This window comes from Sinohyriopsis cumingii, chromosome 16 (assembly GCF_028554795.1).
Source record: "Sinohyriopsis cumingii isolate HCF-2022 chromosome 16, ASM2855479v2, whole genome shotgun sequence".
Taxonomy (NCBI): Eukaryota; Metazoa; Mollusca; class Bivalvia; order Unionida; family Unionidae; genus Sinohyriopsis; species Sinohyriopsis cumingii.
In genome coordinates this window covers 100155862-100178970 of record NC_142976.1, presented here as the reverse complement: position 1 = coordinate 100178970, position 23109 = coordinate 100155862, and the positions used below count along the sequence as shown (strand labels likewise).

At 39.0% G+C, this 23109-nt stretch overlaps 1 protein-coding gene across 1 annotated transcript in view; it reads left to right on the top strand.

Annotated features, from left to right (window-relative positions):
* Window positions 1-4050: 4050 nt before the first annotated feature.
* The window catches only part of LOC149781064 (NACHT and WD repeat domain-containing protein 2-like), a gene marked incomplete at its 5' end in the record, with an annotated part of 93268 nt that continues 74209 nt past the window's right edge, over window positions 4051-23109 (top strand). Inside the window, one exon of the mRNA XM_089936270.1 lies at window positions 4051-4146. Coding sequence (XP_089792396.1) covers window positions 4051-4146 — 96 coding nt within the window. The remainder of the gene's footprint in view (window positions 4147-23109) is intronic.

Genomic DNA, 23109 nt, shown 5'->3' with positions numbered 1-23109 from the left:
TGTATGTGGCAATATGGAAATGATTTGTCTTAGTATGTGACAATATGGAAATGATTTGTCTTAGTATGTGGCAATATGGAAATGATTTGTCTTAGTATGTGGCAATATGGAAATGATTTGTCTTAGTATGTGGCAATATGGAAATGATTTGTCTTAGTATGTGACAATATGGAAATGATTTGTCTTAGTATGTGGCAATATGTAAATGATTTGTCTTAGTATGTGGCAATATGGAAATGATTTGTCTTAGTATGTGACAATATGGAAATGATTTGTCTTAGTATGTGGCAATATGGAAATGATTTGTCTTAGTATGTGGCAATATGGAAATGATTTGTCTTAGTATGTGGCAATATGGAAATGATTTGTCTTAGTATGTGGCAATATGGAAATGATTTGTCTTAGTATGTGGCAATATGGAAAGATTTGTCTTAGCATGTGGCAATATGGACAGGCTACATGAGTATGCATTTATCTTTTAATCCCAGCGCAGCCCACCCCACCCCCACCCCCTCGTCTGGTCAAAACTTGTCCTTGCTATGTGACTGACGAGAGAAAGGCTGGTATAGTCGTGTTTTTAACATTTGACCTAACACTGTGTATTTGATCTCTATACAGTGGGCACTTAAGCTTGGCCATACATATAACCAACCAACTATCGCTGACGGTAATGCATATTGAAACAGTTACAAATTTGGAGAATGAACCAACATAACATCGAAATAGAATGAGAATTTCATTTTATGGTGTGATAAGATATTGAGACTCGATTCAGTTCGGCAAAGTTTAACAAGAGCGAAGGAGGAAAATAAAGCATAAAGAATGTTAGATAAAATGATGTCAGTCATATTCAGTAAACACGTTTCATATTTTTTATTTAACACGTGTGTTATTTCAATACACAGTATATACCTATGTCACACATGTAAATATATGTTACGCGGCAGGAACACACACACACACAGAGTATATATATATATATATATATATATATATATATATATATATATATATATATATATATATATAGAGAGAGAGAGAGAGAGAGAGAGAGAGAGAGAGAGAGAGAGATTTAATAATAGTACATGGCCAAATAGATGCACAATTCCAATTCAGTCAGAAATATTTGTAGGAGATCTTTTAGATACAGAGACATACAGACAGACAAAAAGAGATCATTCAGAAAATAATTTCGACCGGAATATTATAATCTTGGTAACATGCTGTCATATACTACTCAAAACAACTGCCCTGTTTGTGCAAAGGAAAACTATGACCTCCTGACAGACATTAAAGATCTGAAATATTTGTCACCGAATTTTGAGTCGTGTACGTATATGACATTAAATAGTCCTATCTAGATTCCAGGTTAATAAGTAGCGGGCGGTAGTCTCACAAATAGTTCGGTGTCAATTTCACCACATGATTGAAGATATTGATTACTCTGGTCATTGAGCTTTATCAATAGTCAACAATAATAATTTATATTACTAAGGGAGGAAATCTTCCTACCGAACAACTGATTCATTTAGAAAGTGAAAGAAACCTGCATTAACAAAGCCATGTTTTTAGTAGAACGATGGACTCTACGCGATGTTTATGTCAGAATCATTTGTCTTTGATATAATGGTCGTTGTAAAATAGATTAGTCCAAAATACAAATCTGTCTGGCTTCGGTAATAGTGGAGAGAAAATATGGATGGAAGGTCGGTACTGATTTTTTATTTTTTATTTTTTTACCCCGTTCGTGTTAGTTCATTTCAGTTTCCAATTTAAAGTTATGCGTTACGATGTGAAAAACTTGGTTTGGTCGGTATTGTTTTTTTTTTTTTTTTGTTGGGGGGTGGGTGGTACCTGATGAAAAGTTATCGTAACATAGCCATTAAAATAGGGTAGTTCGAGATCTCGGAACCACACATTTGTTTATTTTTGACCTTACATATTAAGTGACCGCTATGCCTCATAAAAATTGTATCTTATTCCATATAAATATTTATATGACCACTGTCCGATATTCGCGTTTATTGATCAACCAATGAAAAAGCTAAAGCAACATGACAATTCACTACAAGAAAAAAATCGTGTAAAATATATTTGATCAAAAGGTTTTTCGACCAAACTTCTTTACTTCTTAAACCAGGCAAAATCCATCTTCAATGTAACCAAATTTCAAATACAAAGATTTTATACCTCTTAAGGAGTAACCAGTCCGGTAACAAAAACCTTTATAAATCAAATCTTACATATCGCTAGTATATCACAAAACCTTGTAGAGTAAAGAGACGCGATATAGAATTGGCCCGATGTGGACTACGCGATAGAGAATAGGCCCAATGTGGACTACGCTATAGGGAATAGGCCTGATGTTGACTACGCGATATAGAATAGTCCCGATGTGGATTACGAGAAATACAATAGGCCCGATGCGGACTACGCGATGTAGAACAGGCCGATGCGGACTACGCGATGTAAAACAGATCGATGCGGACTACACCATATAGAACAGGCGTGATGATGAATATGCGATAACGAATAGTTCCGATGAGGACTATGAGATTTAGAATAGTCACGACGTGGATTACGAGATATAGAATAAAAAACGATGTGGATTACGAGAAATATAATAGGAACAATGAGGACTAAGCGATGTAGAACAGACCGATCGGACTATGCGATCAGTAAACTAATCCCCATCCATACAACAAGTACAATAATCTCCCTCAATACAACAAGTACACTAGTCCCCCTCCATACAACAAGTACACTTCAGACTTTGGTTGAATTAAACTTCATTTCCACATAAATCTTTAGTGTTGCCCTAACTGTGCGACAAAGGGTAAATGTTTTAGGGCAAATCAAAGGATAAAATTAACTGCTAAATTATTTACTTGGTGACTGTAGCTCTCGTCACACTCATACTCGTGTCTGAAAACAAAAGAGAAATCGGGTAAGGCTGAATATCGATTACAAACCGAAATTAGTCGACTGTCTAAATCAGGTTGCAGTGTATGTTACCACACTAGACTCTCAAGGCCACATAATTCAAGTTTGAATGCCGGAATAGACAATAATAAGAAAATCCTAATAGGTAAATTCACAATCATTAAAACCCTTTGTTCGAAGATGTCACGCTCTGAAGTCTTTCTGTAATAATGCAGCTTAAATCCAGTTAGTGTTAACTATACCAAACGGAGCAAGAAACTGTGAAACTTTGTTAAGGATACGGCCATTAGTTGTACTGGCACGTGAAGAAAAGAACCTGTCCAAGTCGTGTTTCTTTTGCCCTCCAAAAGATCGAAGTTTTTGAAGTAGATATACGTCAATATTTCAATCTTGAAGTAGAACTCTCGTAACAATACAATGCTTCGACTTTGCAAGATAAATATTATTTATCTTGAATAAATTATGTTAATACCAAGCACACTTGATTGTGATTTGGTTTTGCATGTAATGTTCTGTGCTTTATTCATAACAAAATCCAGCAGTGTTATCAATTTTTCTGAATGTATGACTTACACTACACTGACGATTACCTACATCCGTGACTTCACAATTTTTTTATGAAACCTTCATTTAAATGATCATTGCTTTGTTTTGTTTTCGTACACGGCTTTTAACAAGCGTTGTTTTTATTCATCGAAATTAAAATTGACCGTAGTAACAAAAGATGGTTTTAAGCCATAACGTTCGCAAGTATTTTGACACAAATATACCATCCATATCGATTTAACTCAGAAATTATGCTTAGAATTAAAAAATTGATATGGCAATGAATGTGCTTTTTAAATTTGTGAACCATATTAAAACGATGTACGATGACTTATTATATATAAATAAAAGACTTCATTAATTTCTGTTTTTCTTTTCGGTTTAATACGTAAACAGTAGAGTATTAATTTTTGCAGTACACATGAAATTTTTCTTACAAAAGAACTGTTTTAGCTTTTGCTTTTATTTCCGTTTTCTATCCGCGAAGACAGTCGAGTATCATATGCTCGCAGTTTCTGAAATATATAATTTCTTAACTTTGTGACCGAAATTGCTCTTTCTTTCCCAGATACCACGCTGGAAAGAAACGCTCTGATGGAAAATGTCTACCCAAACCTCAAAAAACATTTACGTGAGAGGTACGGCTTAGAATTTCAGGTAAGGTGAACTTGATTATTATTATTATTATTATTAGTAGTAGTAGTAGTAGTAGTAGTAGTAGTAGTAGTAGTGGCAAACCCAGGACAGTAGATTGGTATGAGAAATTCAATAATTGATAATGCTATTAAAATGCAACAAACAAAGTTGTCAGAGACTTCAAGTTACATGTAATCTATCCACTAGCAAGAGACATTCCTGGAACTTTTATATGTTTGACAACTTTTTATTCCACTTCTAATGAACAAAGTGTTTTTACTAAATACAAACAATCACAAATTTCACGTGTAGTTAATTACATATAAATAACTATATATTTTTCTTAATAAATCCTTCCTTTGGTTATTCATTGTCTGAATTGTCATAATAGAACTCGCTAAATCTAATCACATGTACAGTATTTACAGTAATCACCAAACCGCAGGGAAAAAATTTCGCGAGGTCATGAAATTGTCCCATAAGTGGATCATCTTTGTTCCTTTTGTTATAGTTATATTTTTGATTTTTTTTCCTTATGTTATATTTAGCAATAACGCAGACTGAAAAACAAGTGGCTTTGCTTTATATTTTTAAAACATGTTAAATTCATATTTCAGTAGCATTTTAAACGTTGCCTTATTTACTATATGTAAAAAGCAATTTAGACATAATCATCATCATCATCATCATCATTATCATCGAAGACAGAGGTATCTGTTAACATATAAATATACAGTCTAACTAATATTTAAAATGTTCTGACGATTCAATAAAAAGAACTTAAATAAAAGTCAATGATCAGGACAATAAAAGCCTTTTTTAAATACCTAGATTTATAAGTCAAGAAATAATAATAATAATAATAATAATAATAGTAATAAATTAAAATTACTACTTGGTATTATTTTAGATGTCTGGCAATAATAATAATAATAATAATAATAATAACAATAGTGTCTGTATTAGTATTTTTTAAATGTTGATAAAATTGCGGACATTTTAATTACCATTATGAATTAAACAAATTTCTTGGTCAAATATATTTGTATCCAGAATGTATTGTTATGGAATGTTTGGTAAACAAAATTAGAAATTAAAATTAAACAAAGTTACAAAATAAGCCCAGACTCTCCTTACATGCCATTCTTTTATGATCAGATAATTTTGACAACGTGCTTTAGCTTCCATTTTATTTGTACCTGCCATTGTAGCAATATGCATTTTCCATGTATCATGTTGTTATTTTATTCATGTGACCGGATTTTTAAAAGTAGTTGTCATTTCCACGTTGGTACAAGTGATTCAGTTCCGCTCCACAGTTTCATATTTGGACAGGGGTGAATTTCTGAATAAAAATTGAATCTTTGCATTTGAACAATAGGTTCATGTGTTCAACAGAATCTAGGAATGCATATGTTGGCTTGAATCGGTTTCATTTAGGGATCCATAATGTACAGATGCTGGGCGTAGCTAGCTCGTTATGTATACCATAGGATTTGCACAGAATGAATACCCGGTTTTAGAAAGCAGAAATGTGTATCAAATATTTGGGATGATATTTTAAGCTTTAGCTGGTCAGATTATCTTGGAGTTTTATATAGAGACGGCAAATTCAGTATCAGAAATCTCTAATGAGTGTATTTGCAGGCAGATTCGTTTGTCAGAAGATGGACAGGTAAAAAATACCGAATTTTCGTGTTTTTTTTTTAAACACAATTTTACTTGATTTTAACTGGTGCAGAATAAATTTCACTTAATAATACGACAAAAAAATAACCTAAACAGATATGTAATTTTATTGTTGGACCGTAAGCGATGAAAAAGTTTTAAGTATTGGGTACTTTTCACCGCAAAGATTGAACACCATGTACAAATTTTGCTTATGTGAAATTTTATGACAGCTGTTGAGCTCGGCATAAGATGAACGGAAACGAATCATCGCCTGAATCAGTACCGGAAATGTGTGGGGTTCTTTTTTGTTGAAAAAATAAACTGATCAGGCACAAAATAATTGTATTGAAAATCCAAAGATTTAATTCATATATGTTTGCAAAGTGCAAAGCAATGCCAACACAAATTTATGCTCATGACTTTAGTGTCTCAATGTTGACAAAAAATGTACTGGAAGTACTGGAACCAGGCTTCGGACTCTTCAGAGTTATGGAACATGGTTGGGTTTTGTTTGTTAGGTTTTGTTTTTGGGGTTGGGGGTAGGATTTTTTTGTTAGGAAAGATAGATTTTCTTCTTTTTTTTACCCGAAGTATATGTTCACACTAAAAAAAATTATGTTGGAAATAATTTTGAGTAGCAAGTCCTTTAAAATTTCTGGTACCAGTTATGCAATGACCATAAATGTGTGAATACGGTTTAACGGCACACTTAAAGTGTAAAGATATAACTACCAAGAACATTAAAAGTTTATGTAGAGGAAGCTTTCCAAATAAATGAAAAATGTTGTACCACAATATAAAATATAAAATTTAACTATGTTAAAATTATGTTAAGAATATAAAATCAAACCCTACTTTGTATTGTTTCATTATATACATTTGAAACACTAAGGAAGGAAACAAAAATTGAAGAAAATCGTTGAAATAAAATAGATTTTGGGACGTCTGATTGTTCTGGGAACAACTTAATAAGATCTATATTTAAGCCATCATTGGGATCATCAGGTGCTACTGGATTACGTATTGCCTCGCCATTATAGACAAATATTGGGGGTGGGGTTTGGTTTCAAAACTCGATGTGAACCATATGTTTATCAAGGATAGAAGCGGCTTTACTTGTGGAACGTGACATTGACACAACCATGAAACCCTGGCTGTGCGCGTTTTAAATATGGTGCGTTTTCAGAGAGACAGACAGACAAATTTGCCAAAATCCATAAAAGTATTATATCTTTAAAATTAAAATAACTGAATGTGCTTAATGTATGCTGTTCCTGCTGCGCCAGTCCTGAATGAGAAGATAATATCTGCTTTTTAATTCGATATTGACCAAAATTAACATGGTTTAAACACAAACCCTTCCCGCAGTATGTAACATTTCCCATCGCATAATTCGTATTTGACCTAGTTTGCGAAATAGACAATAGCATCTAAACATACTGTCAACGCGATAGAAACGTGTTCTGTTCTACCTTGACACGGTGGTGGCAAAAGGCCATCGATAATCCGAACCGAGTCCATAAACATCAATCAACATGTTATTATCATGGCCATGGTTGTGAAAATAACTTAAAGCGTTTATTACCAAGACAAACAATTTCCTTAGTAGCAGGGGTTTGCGAATCCGACATTTTGTCCAATCGTTATTTTGCTTAATTAATACTTTCTGCACTCAGCGGATCCGGTGTAGTCAGCGCCGGTAAAAAAAAAAAACGACGTCGGTCCATCCTACACGACGGTGACGTCATTTGGTTCTGCGAGCCGATCCCAGCTTTGTCAGCGTCCGGTAAACACAGCGACGACCGCGTCGATGTCATTGCCCCCCCCCCCCCCCCCCGCTGCTAAGAAGTTATTTACAATGAAAATTAGTTACAATTTAACCGAATATTTGGTCAAGTCCGATACGATATCGTGTCCGAGGATCATGTAAATTTATCGTTATAAATCCATGTGGGGTCGACTGAGCATGACTAAAAAAGTTTCGAAAACCATTAAAGTCCATGTCACCGCCGCACCATGTCTGCCAAATATTTCGTAGCGTGTGTGTATCAACGCCGTTGAATACAGCAAGAATATTACAGTTGTCTCTGATTACTTTTTCAATCTGAGTGTATCGTTGAGTGACATATATCACGTCGGTGTTTTTATGCCTGCCTCTGGAAAATATCCTAGCTGGGTTTTTTTGATTGTCTAACATAACATCATCGTACACGACTAGATTGTTAACGTCGCCATCAATATCATCAATACCCGGTGCATCATTGATATCTGTAATAAACTCAATAACATTTTTTTCAGCGATCGCTGATGCATTCTCGTTAAAATCTTTCAACACCTCGTAGCATCGTTGATCATCTACGCTAGGGGCGATTAAATACAACTTATCCCACTTCATCCATCTCATTATTAAATTGAGTAACAATTGCGTCTTGCCGGATCCAGATGGTCCGATGATAATCATCCGGATCGAGTTTGGTAACGCTGCAACATGCTTAACTGGTTCTCTCGTTTTAGTCGCCGAAAAATCAATTATATCCATATCTCTATACATAAATTATGGATCTATATTGTGTGAAGTGTAGAGTGCGTACTGGCACAAATGATATGACAACCGTTACAACGAGAAATAACAGATCGGCGCTTACTGGTAAGTGTGTACAATGCGGTACAAAGAAATTTAGATTTATTTCTGCTAGACCCGGGGATGTTTTAAAAAAAAGCGAGGAGGTGATATTGCAGCCAAGTTATCAAAACTCCCCGGAACACCGTGGGCAAAGTATCCAGGAGAAAAGCACCTCCCAGGATATAGCTACTGTGGCCCCGGAACACGATTAGATATCAGACTCGATGATCAAAATCAGCCCAAACCCGGTGAGTATCCAATAAACGCTATCGATAAGGCGTGTCATGCTCATGATGTTGCTTACTACAAAAGTAGCGATCTGCAACAGCGTCATATCGCGGATGTAAAATTAATTCACGCGTTAAATGCTATTCCTGATAAATCATTCAAAGAAAAATTGGCTTCATGGTTGGTAAAATCGGCTATGAAAGGTAAATTAATGATTGGAAGCGGAGCTTCTCGCGCTGGTAATTGAAAACGCTAGCGTTTATAATAACAACATGGAATCCATCTATTATTCTCCGAGAGGATACTGGAAGGGGAAGGCCGCAATTGGTAAACTCGCAAGCGCTGCAAAGGTAACAAAGGCCACTGCGGCTAATTGGTTATCCAAACAGGCTATATGGCAAATTTATCTACCACCGCCTAAACAAATCAACTTTTCGCGCTTTGATGTCAGCGTACCTAATGAAGTTCATCAGGCTGATATACTATTTCTGCCGCATGACAACGGTTACAAATACGCGCTAACTGTAGTTGATGTTGCGAGTCGATACAAACAAGCGGAACCGTTAAAAACAAAGTCAGCAACTGAAGTAGCCGATGCGTTTGAGCGGATTTACCGAAGGGGTCCTCTGCGCTGGCCAAATCTATTACAAGTTGATCCTGGTAGTGAATTTCGCGGCTCTGTTTTATCAACGCTGAAACATCATAGCGTCGCGATACGACGAGGTCATACTGCGCTACATCGTGATCAGGCAATTGTTGAACGATTCAATCGGACTCTTGCTGAACGGTTATTTGGGTATCAATACGCGAAGGAATTCATCCAAGAAAAACGATCTCGTGAATGGGTCAAAAGGTTGCCAGGCGTAATTGCATCGTTAAATAACGAGATTACCCGAGCAATCAACATGAAGCCCAGCGACGCGATTAAAAAAAAGTATATACCCGGAAGATCAAAAATAGATAGCGTTTCCAAGCCGATTCTCGGCGATGTCACTGTTAGATATCTGTATGAACCAGGAGAGCTTGAAGGCGGTAAAAAAAGAGCTACTGATCCTATTTGGAGCGTTACCACGCATAACATATCAACGATAACACGATCAACTGGTAGACCACCGATCTATAGACTGGATTCAACTGCTCCTCAGCGCGGATTTACACGCGAGCAACTACAAGTGATACCTGACGATACTCAATTACCCCCACGTGGCCTTAACTAGCGCCATTGCGTCTATTGCACTCAAGACAAGTTAACCTCACATTACCACGGATATGACCGAGACTGTTATCGATCCTGTCCACGGTAAATTGGCGAGCGTCTTTATCCGAATAACGCCAGCGCATTACACAATTGCAACTCGCGCAGTGATTATTCTGTTTTTGTCGCAACGCAATTATTAATTCGGCATCAATATCAAAACGCCGCTGTTTTTTTTTATCCTGTTGGCGGTAACCCGAGAGTTTTCTATCAATGACGCTAGCATCGATGATGTCATCGTTGTCGGTGACTTTGTCACTGGCTTCGTCAATAACAATTCTTCGAAGCTGACTCATCCTCCGTACTCGGGACACTGCGAGATAGACTAAATTCGACCATTCGATGCGATTATCAACTATCCAAACAATTGTGTCCGTGATGGTTAATCCCTGCGAGGAATGTATTGTCGTTGCGTATCCTAGCGTCCACGGGGATTTATCAGCACGTAGCGCGTCCTCGACGACGCTGATATCAACGAGCACAATATCATTCAGCACAAGAATTTGTTTTTTTGTCCCTGACGCTGTCGGGCCCGGGATTTCAACTTCAGTGTTCTGCCGCCGTGTGGCCGCGGGTCTATAACATAACGGAACTGGGCGCGTTGGAAACTTTTCCTTATGCAACGTAAATAACTTCCGCTGAAGTGTGTCTCTGACTATCTTTCTACTCGCTACAATCAAATCGTTTGGTCTCCATGTTTCCCAGAATTCATTTAACGGCGTTTCGGGAATCACCTCGCGGATTATTTCACATTGAACTCTATCCGGCTGTAATCTGATTAATTTTTTAACCTCGCGCAGTTGTTCATCAAGTGTTCGGTAATCAGTATCGGTTTCTTCATAATAGTCCACAAAACCCTTTAACCAATCATGTGGACCCTCGCCGACAAATGGTGGTGGTTGGCCATGATCTCCACACATGATTACCGCTGTATTCGCGCGCAGCAACCACTCAAGAAACATTTGTAAAGTATCTAACGAAACAGTACATATTTCATCCCAGATGATAACCTCAGGAATAAATTTTTCCCCCATTCGATCAGGAGTCCACTCACCGCCGCTGTATCGAAAAAAGCTGTGATAAGTAACGGCGTCAACACTTCGTTGTTTTATCTCTCGCGCTAGTCTATGGGTCGGTGTAAGCACGATTATACTTGCCCGCGTTCGAAATAATTCAATTGCCCGAGTCGTCTTTCCTGACCCGCCACAGCCGCTTAAATAAACTGTTTTATATTTACAAATTGGATCAGAACACGTGGTGCATTAGACCATTCTGATAAATTATCACCGCGTAAGTAATTATTTTCAACGGTGACATCTGCTGACGGGGAATAATCGCGTCGTATTTCATTTTTAATTCTCCATATACCCCAACTCTCGTCCGGACTAGTAAACTCGGCTATGTTTCCCTTGTACTTTACGTCTATGTAAAATGAATCAATCGCAACTCTAACCGCGGTGTCGGGAAATCTATTTATCATCGAGAATAAATTGATAGCGGCGTAACCCAGCATAGACGCCCTCAAATGTGGATATGCCGGGCTGTCTCCATCGCTGTAGGTAACAACTGTACCCAACTTTGTTCCATTGGACAAGAAAGCTGTTTTGCAGTTCACGTATCTATTTTTTGCCACTGCGTCCTTGATTACGAAATCATATTCTGTGTCATCTATAATCAGCCGTGAGCAATATCGTTTGTAGTCGCATTTTTTTCCACCTTGTGTGAACTTACCAATTATTCTTCTACCGAGATCTTTTGCCTCGCGGTTTCGTTGGTTGAATATCTTTTTGGACCATTCGATGATATATTCCTCGTCGGCATCAATGTGTTTTCTGGATTCGTCAATTATGCTATCTAGACGCTCTGGTTCTGGTAACCAGACTTCAGTCTGCGCCCGATATGATATTATTGCGTCGCTGACAATCAACGATACAAGCATGCTACAATCAATCATAAACCGTAGCAGCGCTATTGGAAGCCATCTCTTTTCAGCCATGTGTCTACCGATCCAAATATAGCAACAGCGATGAAGTCCTGCTGCGAATTCAAATGATACTATGCGAGCGAATCCGGTTAAATCAAAATCAGGCAGTGGTCCATTAATAGCAACACGAGTCATTTCATGTCTGGGGTGTCCAAATCGTTTGAAATACTCAGCGGCGGATCCATACCCGAGAAAACTTGCTGGATAACAGGCAACCATATCAACGGAAATCATAGCGTCGCGGTTGTATTCAGTGTTCCATAGTCCACCGTGATAATATTCCAAACAACTGGATTGTACATCCGGTAGAAATTCCTTGCGCGTTGGTCTCCACGCATTTTTCCTTGCTGCAACATGAGCCGCAACCGATAGAATCGTAAAACAATTTGTTAGCAGTTGTTCATCATGCTCTTCAAATTCCATGGCGGTTTTTTTCATTTTGTTGTGAAACGCTTCAGTGCGATATAATTCACCGTTTGGTCTTACAAACTGATCAAAGGTATCCATGTCGTTTTCAGCGCTGCGAAGTAACCACACTGACACAGGGTCGTTTTTACACAAACAAGCAATAGCATCAAATAGTTTCCTCTCCGCGAGAAAACCATCCTCTCCCAGGAATTCCCCGGGGATATACTTACTGTTCTATCCCGTGGAAATATTGTGACCGCGGTCGTCCACGCGTGTTCGTTATGATCAATAATTTTGATTGGGGCTCCATTTGATTTATACTTTGATTCATATAATACTTCACCGGTTATCGTTGTAACGGTTATTGGAAATCTCAGCGACGTTTCTAATTTCGCTATGTCGCTGATGGTTGCTCCTCGCTCTCGCACTGTCTCCTCCCATTGGTTTATTTTGCTACGTCGTAAATCGGTCAGTTTATTTCCTCGACACGCATTTGTAAAATGCTCTATTACTCGTTCTGCTACACAATTTGTCCCCGTTGACTGTTTCATCGGCGCTAGTTTTCCGATATCAGGTTTCTTATTTAACGGGTATATTCCATAGACAACTGCTGTTTCAGGATACGCTCGTTCATAGTATGGTCTGTCAACTCCGGTTAACAGCCCTGGCTTGGAGTCGCGGCTAACAATAACTGATTTCTTGTCGCTGAGAACCGGTTCAAATTTATCACGTATGATCCAATTACCTGATTCCACCCGGACAATGAATTTTACTCTGAAGAAATACCTTTTACCGTCAAGTTGTGATATTATCGTTGCTGCGCGGTTGTCGTTCATGGTAGCATCAACAACACCATCAATTCGAAATGTTGACCAACTATGAGATGCACCATCACGCTTGAATTCATTGATACAGTCGCGTATTTTATTCAACAGGGTTCTATCGTTTATTAACGCTTTTGGTGCGTCCTTGAGGACTCTATCGAGATTGAACTTAATATTTTTCCGGGGCTTAATTGCTGCTAATCTCTCGAACTCCTCCATATAATTAAGACAAGTATTTAAATGAAAGAATATAGTATAATGAATCACTGCAAATGGTTGATGATTGGGTCAACAACCCCGTGCAATAAATCATGTAGAGGTGAATTCTGCGGGTATCATTTACAAAGCGTTCGTAATGGTTCTCTTGGCCCCCTCCCGTGCTTGGTTTGCCACGTTGGTGTAAGAGGAAAATCACAGTTGTGTATCAATTGTGGCGGAAAGCGATACAGAGAGTTAAAACGCTATTATGACAAGCGAATAAAAAACGCCGTCATTGGCCCCACCGCTGACTCTGTCAAGGACAAAATCATCAAAACTCCTCAAGACTACATTGAAAGGTTTATAATTAAACCAAATAATGAATTAGACAAGTAGTATTATTATACAAATGAACCAAGAATTTCAGCCGCATCCCGTGCTTGTTAATTACGAGGCATCTCGCGACGGCGTTGTTAGAAATTGTAGACTGAAGAAGCCGGTTGGTACCGTAAATAATCAGGGGTATTTGATATTTGGTGCCGGGAAAAAAAACTATCTTGTTCACAGGGTGGTATATGAAACGTTTAACGGATTGATCAACGACGGTCTCGTTATTGATCACATTGATGGATGCCCTCAAAATAACAGACTGTGTAATTTAAGAGCTGTTACACCGAGTCAAAATTCCAAATTTGGAAAAACAGGGAAACACGCAAAAAAAGCAAAAAGCGTCAAATCGTTTGATACAATAACGCACGAAGAAAAAATATTTCACTCTATGAATGCGGCTGGTAGGTACTAAGATATTTGTAGTAAATCAGTTCGAGATGTTGCAGAAAATATAACTAAAACAGCGATCTCAAAAAAGACGGGTCACAGAATTCGATTTTCGTATATAAATAAATCCTTGTCACCGTGACGAAGTCGCCATGACGAAATACTTCATACTAGATAACACACCTCGCGATTGATACGCAGGGTTCATTTTGTAAAATAATTTTTTTTTAATTTAGAAATAAGATGTTTTATAAGAATATGAATATCGAAGACATCAATAATATATTAACCGAGATTTTAAAATTAAAAAATCAAGGAATTGTATTATCTGATAAGCTTGATAACCAAAAAATATTGTCCGATTATGAAATTATTAACGAGCAATCAAAGAAAGGTCGATATACCTTGCCACGCGAGTATTCTTTTATAAAGCGATTACAATATACGATCAATGAAAACCTGTATGGTAATGACGTAAATGCATTTATTGGACTATTTACTGCCGTTGAGACAGTACGAAAAAAACTCGGACAGGCTTTTGAACGACGGCGGGAGATTTCTAGTAAGATCAAAAACATTAGAAGGATTATAGACGAAAACTCCGTGGAGCCTGGCATGTAGCGTACGGACGTTGTATACATTTTTTTTCCCACGATAGGTCGTGGTAACGTGCGTCTGACGCTGCCACAGGGAAATTAGAAATTACGGAGCAATTTATAATAAATGGTAGGCGAATCACTTACTACTCGGCTAGCCAGAGAGCGGCTAGCAGCGCTTAAAAAGTTCATACCGTTACGAGACAGGGTCCGAAAACAACTTCAAACGCGGCAACAACTACAAACTGATTTTGCTGTTGGAAGTGAACAACTCTTTGCTCCGATAACGAGTGCAACTGTGCCCGTCCTCGGTGCGCTTAAAAAGATAGCGGCTCAGACCGAGCAAACAAAAGAGTCTCTGGAAACACTCCCTGCGAAAATAGCGGTTGCTACAACACGGAGGCCGCCACCACTCGCTATAACGGACCCACAAGAACCTTATGTTACAATAGCCGATGAAGAAGAACTAGGCGCCACCGCAAGAGAACCAGAAGAAGAAATACCGGAAGAAATACCGGAAGAAATAGAGAAAGAGGGGAATATACCCCGTAATGTGCTTAAAAAGAGCACAATAGATAAAATTAGAAATCTCGGCTACGAAGAATTAGTTGATTTTACTGTTACAAATTTTGCTAAGGGCACACGAGATGAGCATATCAATAGCGGCTACGAGAAAAATATAAGGTCGTTAAAGGACTGGACAAGAATAGTGTATTTGGCAAATAAATATAAAAATGAATTACCACCGCATGATAATAATTATATAATATTCCACAATAAAGTAAAAAGTGAAAGACCAAAGCACGGAAAAGGATACTCTGTTGGTAAAGACGTTACTTGTCCTGGTAGTGTTCTCAGTGATATATCACGGCTGGAAGTACTAATCGGAGGAAAACGAGCCGGAAATAACTCTCCGGAAATAATCAATGAGGCCGCTGATATTTGCAGGCGGTTATTTGCCGGTGGTATCATGGACATTAATGTATATCGAACGCTCATAGACGAACTCGTGGACCACGGTCATTACAGCGATTGATCAATCACTAATTGGAAAACACTGGTGTTTTTTATAATAAAGATGATTATACACTACAACCATGATAAACCAGTCAGCGTCTACGTGGTAAACTCACGATTACCCGTATACCGCGAGTGGTACGGAGACGGTCTCGGTAGCACCATTGCGGGGTTATTTACAAGAATGGCTCCAAAAGTGGCGCCGTTAGCCAAACAATTAGGAATGAAGGCTATTGATGTTATTCGTGATAAGGGTATTAGTGCTATTGGAGATGTTGCCGGAAGGGTGGTTTCTGCAGCAAAGGACAAACTAATGTCGTTGGTAAAATCCAAAGGATTTTCACGAAAAAGAAAACAGAAACCACCGGTGATGCCATCAACGACAGTGATGCCTGCAAATGTCAGTAAAGTAATAAATAACGCCGTGGAAGAAAAACTAGAGTCGTTGGCGGCTCTGGCAAAGCCATCCACCGATGCAACAACCAACGCGCTCATGAACGCGATAGCGGGAAGTGGCTTAAAGAACTTACGACGAAAACGACGTTGATGAATTAAACATCAACATGATAAATAATAAAATGTTTGCGCAAACCGCTGATCCCGCGTTTGATATGGACGCCCCAGTGCGCAGGGATGATTCTGTCCGTGATTATCAATATTATTCTTATCATGCAATGCAACCGAATCTACGATCGCGAATTGAACTTCAAGTCCAAGATACCAGTAAATATTTTTTGCCGTGTGAAGCGTTTATCGAAATTGAGGGAGAACTTGTAACAAATGCTGCCGATAATGCACCATACCCAAATGACGGTCGTACTCGAGTTGGCTTCGTCAACAACGGTATCATGGCGTTATTTGAGAGCGCCAGATATCTTATTGACGGACGAGAAATTGAATCAATAGAAAACGATGTTGATGTTGCAACAACGATAATCGGGCTAGCGAGATACTCAGATGATTATACAAGATCTGCGGGCCCATCTATGATGTTCGCGAAGGATACCACTGATAACGCTGATCATATTCAGTACATTAATGTGCTGGCGGAAAGAGATACCGCAGTTGACCCACAGGCTGAAGCAGCCAACCCAGACCGCAGAGCAAGACCAGGCGCTGAATTTACTGTTATAAAAAGTACTAACGATAATTTTAATCTAGGGTTTGCAACACGATTAGGGATGTTGCAAGGACAACGCCGACAGTTTTCATGCGCGATTCCACTCCATCACATATTCGGATTTTGCAGAAATGTTAGAAAAGTTATCTATGGGGCTAAGTACACAATCGCTCTAACGCGAAGGGGTGATGATAACAGTGCAATATGGCATGCTGCTGGTGTCGCTGCCGGTAAAGTCGTTTTAACTAAAATAGCATTGTGGATGCCGGTGTTAACTGCATCAGTTACCACGGAAGCACGATTGTTATCATTTATGGAACAGGGGGGAAAATCGTTGTTGAGTTGGCTAGCGGTAACAACTGATGCTAAAGAGGATAATGTCGGCGATACATTTACATGGCACCTGGCATCAAAACAGGGTGTTTCAGCCCCGCGTCATATATTTGTTGCGTTACAGAATAGGGAACGATTAGGTTCCCAAGAACGCAGCCATATGATATTTGATCGATTAGGAGTCAGGGAGGTTTCGCTGAGAATAAACGGACAACAGGAACCATCCGAGGATATACAGCTTAATTACGACAACAACCATATTGCTCGCGTGTATCATCGGATGCTGTCATATATGGGTCGTGATCAAAACGTCGACACCGGTTTGCAAATATCACAACTTGATTTTAAAAACCTGTATCCGATTTATTACTTTTCGTTGGAACATCTTGATTTAACGAGACAGTCCGTCGTTGATATACACTTCCGAGCTCGTATAGACCCGGGTGGTGTTAATTATAGAGCGGTTGCTGTCATTCTCAGCGATAAATCAATGCTGTTGGAAGGTGTTGGTGGACGAATGAGAATCGTTGATGCACCAGTGGAAAACATGTAATTGAAAACATAAACGCGTTTACAATAAAAATGTCGTATAATGTTATCGGCGTAGAGTTGACCGATGGTCAAGTCAAGAAATTACGATCAAAGTCGGCTAAACAATGTGGAACCACAATAACGCTGAAGCCGTCACAGATGGCAGGTGGTAATCATAAGATATCGTTGACGGCGCGTCAAATAAAACATTTCAATGATGCGATGAAGAATAAAAAGGGTGTTCAAATAGATTTTTCGGCCGCAGCGATTAAAAACATGGAAAAGACCGGTGGGATATTTCCGCTGTTAGCTGCGATTCCAGCGTTGATTGCCGCGGCGGCCCCAGCAGTGGCGAAGGCGGCGGCGTTGGGGGCCGTTGGTACCGCGGCGGGAATGGCATTGAAGAAGGCAACCGGGAAAGGCTATAAAAAAAAACGACCCGTAGCCGGAAAGGGTCTAAGACTACCGGGAACCCCGTATTCATGGTACTCGGGGAAGGGTCTAAGACTACCGGGAACCGTTTAATGACTCCTATGTCTAATTTTGATTTAATAGATGCCGCAAACGCGTTAGCGATAAAAAACTTCAGAGGTGTTTTTATGAGGGATCAATTACCGACAAAACCAAGGAATATTGAAACCGGTATAATTAACCTCGATAAATCCTCCGGAGCGGGAACTCATTGGGTTGCATACGCAATTGATCCGCGTGCGATCGTCTATTTTGATTCATACGGGTTAGCCCCGCCAAACGAGTTCATGCGGTATATCCGGGCGTGTTCAGCCCCGGTTTTTTATTCCACGCTGCCAACACAACAATTAAGTGACCCACCGATATGCGGCCGTGAGGTATTGAACGTACTCGCGGCGATTTCATCATCGCGGAAACCACCTCATGTGGTTGTAAACGAATACACTAGTGGGGTCGTAGAGGCCCGGCGGGTTAATTAAAAACACTGTTTTTTTTACAATAATAATGATTTATATCTGGGGACGACCGGTTTCGGCGCTGAAAGCATCCACGGAAACGCTCGCCACCGATGACATAAAAAAACTAATCGAGGATGAAATCGCTGATACGTTAAATTTAACCAGTGTTGACCCGGGCGAAATAGTTGTATTTCAAGACCGCCAGGGTAAATTGAAATCCAGTAATGTGTCGCTGAATGACGTTTTAATACGACAGCGTGATGCCGCCGAGAACACCATCGTGTTGTATACCGATGACGGACGACTTAAATCAGGTGAATCCATCTTGACGATAAATGGAAAAATAAGTACACTTGGCAACAATTATATATCCATGTCGGATTCGTTAAAAAATTTGTATGATAAATTTGACGCGCAAGTAAATCAGTTCGAGGGGATACAAAAGTCTGTCACCGATATACAACTCACTACTGCTAGTTTTTTTGGAACCCCGACGGTAACCGAACCGAATCTTGTGGGGATAAAAAATACTATTTCGGAGTTTACAACGTTGTCGGGCCAATTTTACATGTTACGAAAAAATTTTAACAGGGCTGATAACACCATTGATAAATTCTTTGGTAAAAAAAATACCAGACCGGATGAAATTACAATAACTATAAATGATATCACTGCGTATGGACAGGAAATAGAAACAATCAAAACTGATGTTGAAACGATCAAAGCGGGGTTATACGTGCATATAAGGGAAATAGGAACAATCAAAACTGATGTTAAAGAGAACAAAATTGCTGTAGACGCGCATACACAGGAAATAGGAACAATCAAAACTGATGTTAAAGAGAACAAAATTGCTGTAGACGCGCATACACAGGAAATAGGAACAATCAAAACTGATGTTGCAGCGATTAAAGACGGACTACTGAAGGTGACAAAAATAAAAATCCCTCATGAAAACACCATCAACCCAGTATACACGATTCAGCATGGAATATTTATCTGGACTCCTACACAGAATATAATAAATATCACCGCAACTGTTAAGGGTATTTATCGATTGACACTGGTTTCAAGGATGCATTTTAATATATCATTGCCAAATTCATTAGAGTTTAACAATACAATATCAACAATTACAGACAAGGACGCAACTGAATCGTTTACAATTAAAACCGATAATAAAAGTTTAGCCAGGATAAACATTACATGGTATGTGGAATTTGTAGCGGATCTAAGTAATTAAAAACACTAGCTCTTTGAAAATAAAAATGACCACCAAGGTAATTGAATCAGAGGTATCACCGACGTCACATCAATATCGATTCAATACCATAAAAGAATTCTCCGCGAATTTGAAAACGCTTTCCGAACAATACCGTGTAAAAATAAAAAAATACCGTCGAAAAATAACCACCATCGACGCGGTCGTGTACTCGGTGTCGGGTATAGTAGCCGGTACCGGTGTTATTTTATCCACGGTGACCATGATGGCCCCGATCGCTGTTCCAATCGCTATCTCCGCGGCGACAACAATTGCTGGAGTCGCCAACGCAATCACTAGAAAGATATCATCGTGTTCTCAGAAAAAACTCAACGAGTATACAGTAAAACATCAAATAGTATCCGACGCGTACTCGAAATTATCCGGGTTGATCTCGTTGGCGATAGATAATTCGTTTATATCCGATGCTGAATTCTCCACGATGGTCCAGTTGTATGACTCCGCGATGTCAAAAATCGAGGATTTTCAACTGGAAGCTGGAAACCACGTGGCTGAAACCACTTCAATGAGCTTAAAACATTCTCCTGAAACCACTTCAATGGGCTTAAAACATTCTCCTGAAAACAAGCAGGTTGTTAATATTCGGTGTTGAAATTAAACACTAGAAACGACGAATAATAATAATGTCGCTGAACCCCGAAGGGTTTCAATTACTTCAACGGATCGCGGAGAACACCACTCCGGTACAAACAAATATGATATCGATAACATCAACGAAGCCAGAATTTAGTGTAAACTTCCCTTCTCCGATTCCAGTGAAGGAAATAGCGCTGGCAAAATTGCGAGTATATCACAGTTGGCCTAATATCCGAGCGGAAGCATTTAACGGACAACAACCTAATAACTCGCTGGTTTTTGCATGGACAAATAAACCCGATGGAACCCCAGACTGGAATGAGGTTACAATACCAACTGGGTCATACCAAGTAGAACAAATCAATAAAGAATTTCAACGCAGGATAAAATCGATCACAGGAAAAGAATCAAAAATCGCTATTACGGTTCATGAACCGACGTTATCGTCGACGATTGAAATAAGCACACCGGGGTATATGGTTGATATTTATAACAGTTCAATAAGAACCATACTAGGTTGGCCCGAGAATCCACCTAATGAAATCTCCGCGGATTTGCACACGAATGCGCAATCGTATCATGAAATTAATCCCAGTTATCGAGATAATTTGTCTATTATGAAAAACACGTTATTACCCAGTTGGTTTATATTTCAAGACAGGAATGCCATGCAGTGGTATTTTCAGTATAAGGAAACTCCTGAATCGTCCGCCGTGGTCACAGTTAATTTAAATGATATCGTTAATGCTTTTAGCGAGATTAATCATGATTACCAATTTCAACTAAAACAACTATGGAAAACAAAAGCACGAAAACACGTTGAGGTGTTAAATCAACTTATATCAGACATGGAATATATCAATGAACGAATCGTTAAAATAATATCCGCTAACAGCGATGGTAATAAACAAAAATTCCTAACCGAGTATAATATCACAGAAGCCGATTTACCCGATTTCAAGTTTCCAGGATACAACGCGCCAGAACTAAGAAAGTCTCTTAATGATTTTCTCGGTCCATCAATTATCCTCAGACACGATAACGGAGATGGTGGTAGGCATATTGCTCCATACAACGTAAATATCGCATCGGTGATAGCAATCAATCTAGTGTGTGATGTTATCGAAGGGAGTTACCAGGTAGATACCAAGCAATCAAATCAAGCTCAACAGGGGTATATCCTTTATTCATTTTCACCAACAGCCCCTCCCGGATTCTTAATCGTTGAGAGCCCGATTAATCCGGTCTATATGCGATGCCATAATCGGTTTTTAACGAGAATTAATTTCAGACTTACCGATCAGTCAAATAACCTAATTGATCTACAAGAGGAGGAGTTAGTGATCACTCTGTTTGTAAGATCATTGTAAATAACTTCTTAGCAGCAGGGGGGGCAATGACATCGACGCGGTCGTCGCTGTGTTTACCGGACGCTGACAAAACTGGGATCGGCTCGCAGAACCAAATGACGTCACCGTCGTGTAGGATGGACCGACGTCGTTTTTTTTTTTACCGGCGCTGACTACACCGGATCCGCTGAGTGCAGAAATATTAATTAAGCAAAATAACGATTGGACAAAATGTCGGATTCGCCCCCCCCCCCCCCCCCGCTGCTTTATTTCCAATTTTATTACATTAATCTTTTATGTATTTTTAGATTTTTGGGTCCAGTTTATTGTTTATTCGGACTTTTTCTGAATCAAATCGGGATACCCTTTTGAGCAATACCTACAAGCTTTTAAACTTCACGAATTAACGTTCTGTAAACGTTATTTCCGGTTTCTATTTTTTTATTCTTCAAAGGTAACATGGACAAGTTATTCGCTTGACTAGGAGTGTCAGCAAGATTTTAATGATGCAAATAAAAGCCGTGTAAGCATCAATCACACTTATTGTTCAGCATTTTTAACTAATTATTATGATATTGGTAATCTATTGAAAAAGTTAAAATGTAACGCTTTTTAAACGTTTTTTAACCGCTGAGAAAGGCGACTGGCTACTGTATAACTAAAGTGACGTTCTCTGAGTGATACCATCGTGATTTTTAGTGGCAGAAACAATGCTATTATTCGCAGTACCTTTGAGTAAGTCCACTAAGGAAGGGACGTTGTCACGCTCTATTTCGTGGAAAATATACTTTTTTTATACTCCTCGCAGTGGGTTACCTCCTTTGGGAGGGGTAATACCACAACCACAATGCTGTAAAAATGTTACTTGAAGATAACTGCATCGCGCCCAGTTTAAAGATCATTTCCTCTCCGCAATGGCTTTAACATCGAATGGGAAGTTTTCGCTAATGCGATAGAAGAAAAAAAGTCGAAAATTTTGTACTTGCTGAGTTGAAGCAGAGGTCTGATTGCATTACAAGGTAACACGTGACAAACGCCGTAATTTTCCGACATCGTCACAATAAACAACTTAGCCGTCTTAGTGTGGTTCTCTAAACCTCGTTTTCGATCTGCTGTCAATCCATGCTTAGAGAACACAGATAGGATACAGTCAGTGTGTCCATGTAATAATGCGCGAAGAAGATGGACTAAGATTTATATGGTCCAGGGGGTCAAAACAGCCTTACGTAAGCGATATATTCTGAAAGAGTATAAGCTGTGAGGAGCGTGGACTGTTTTAGAAC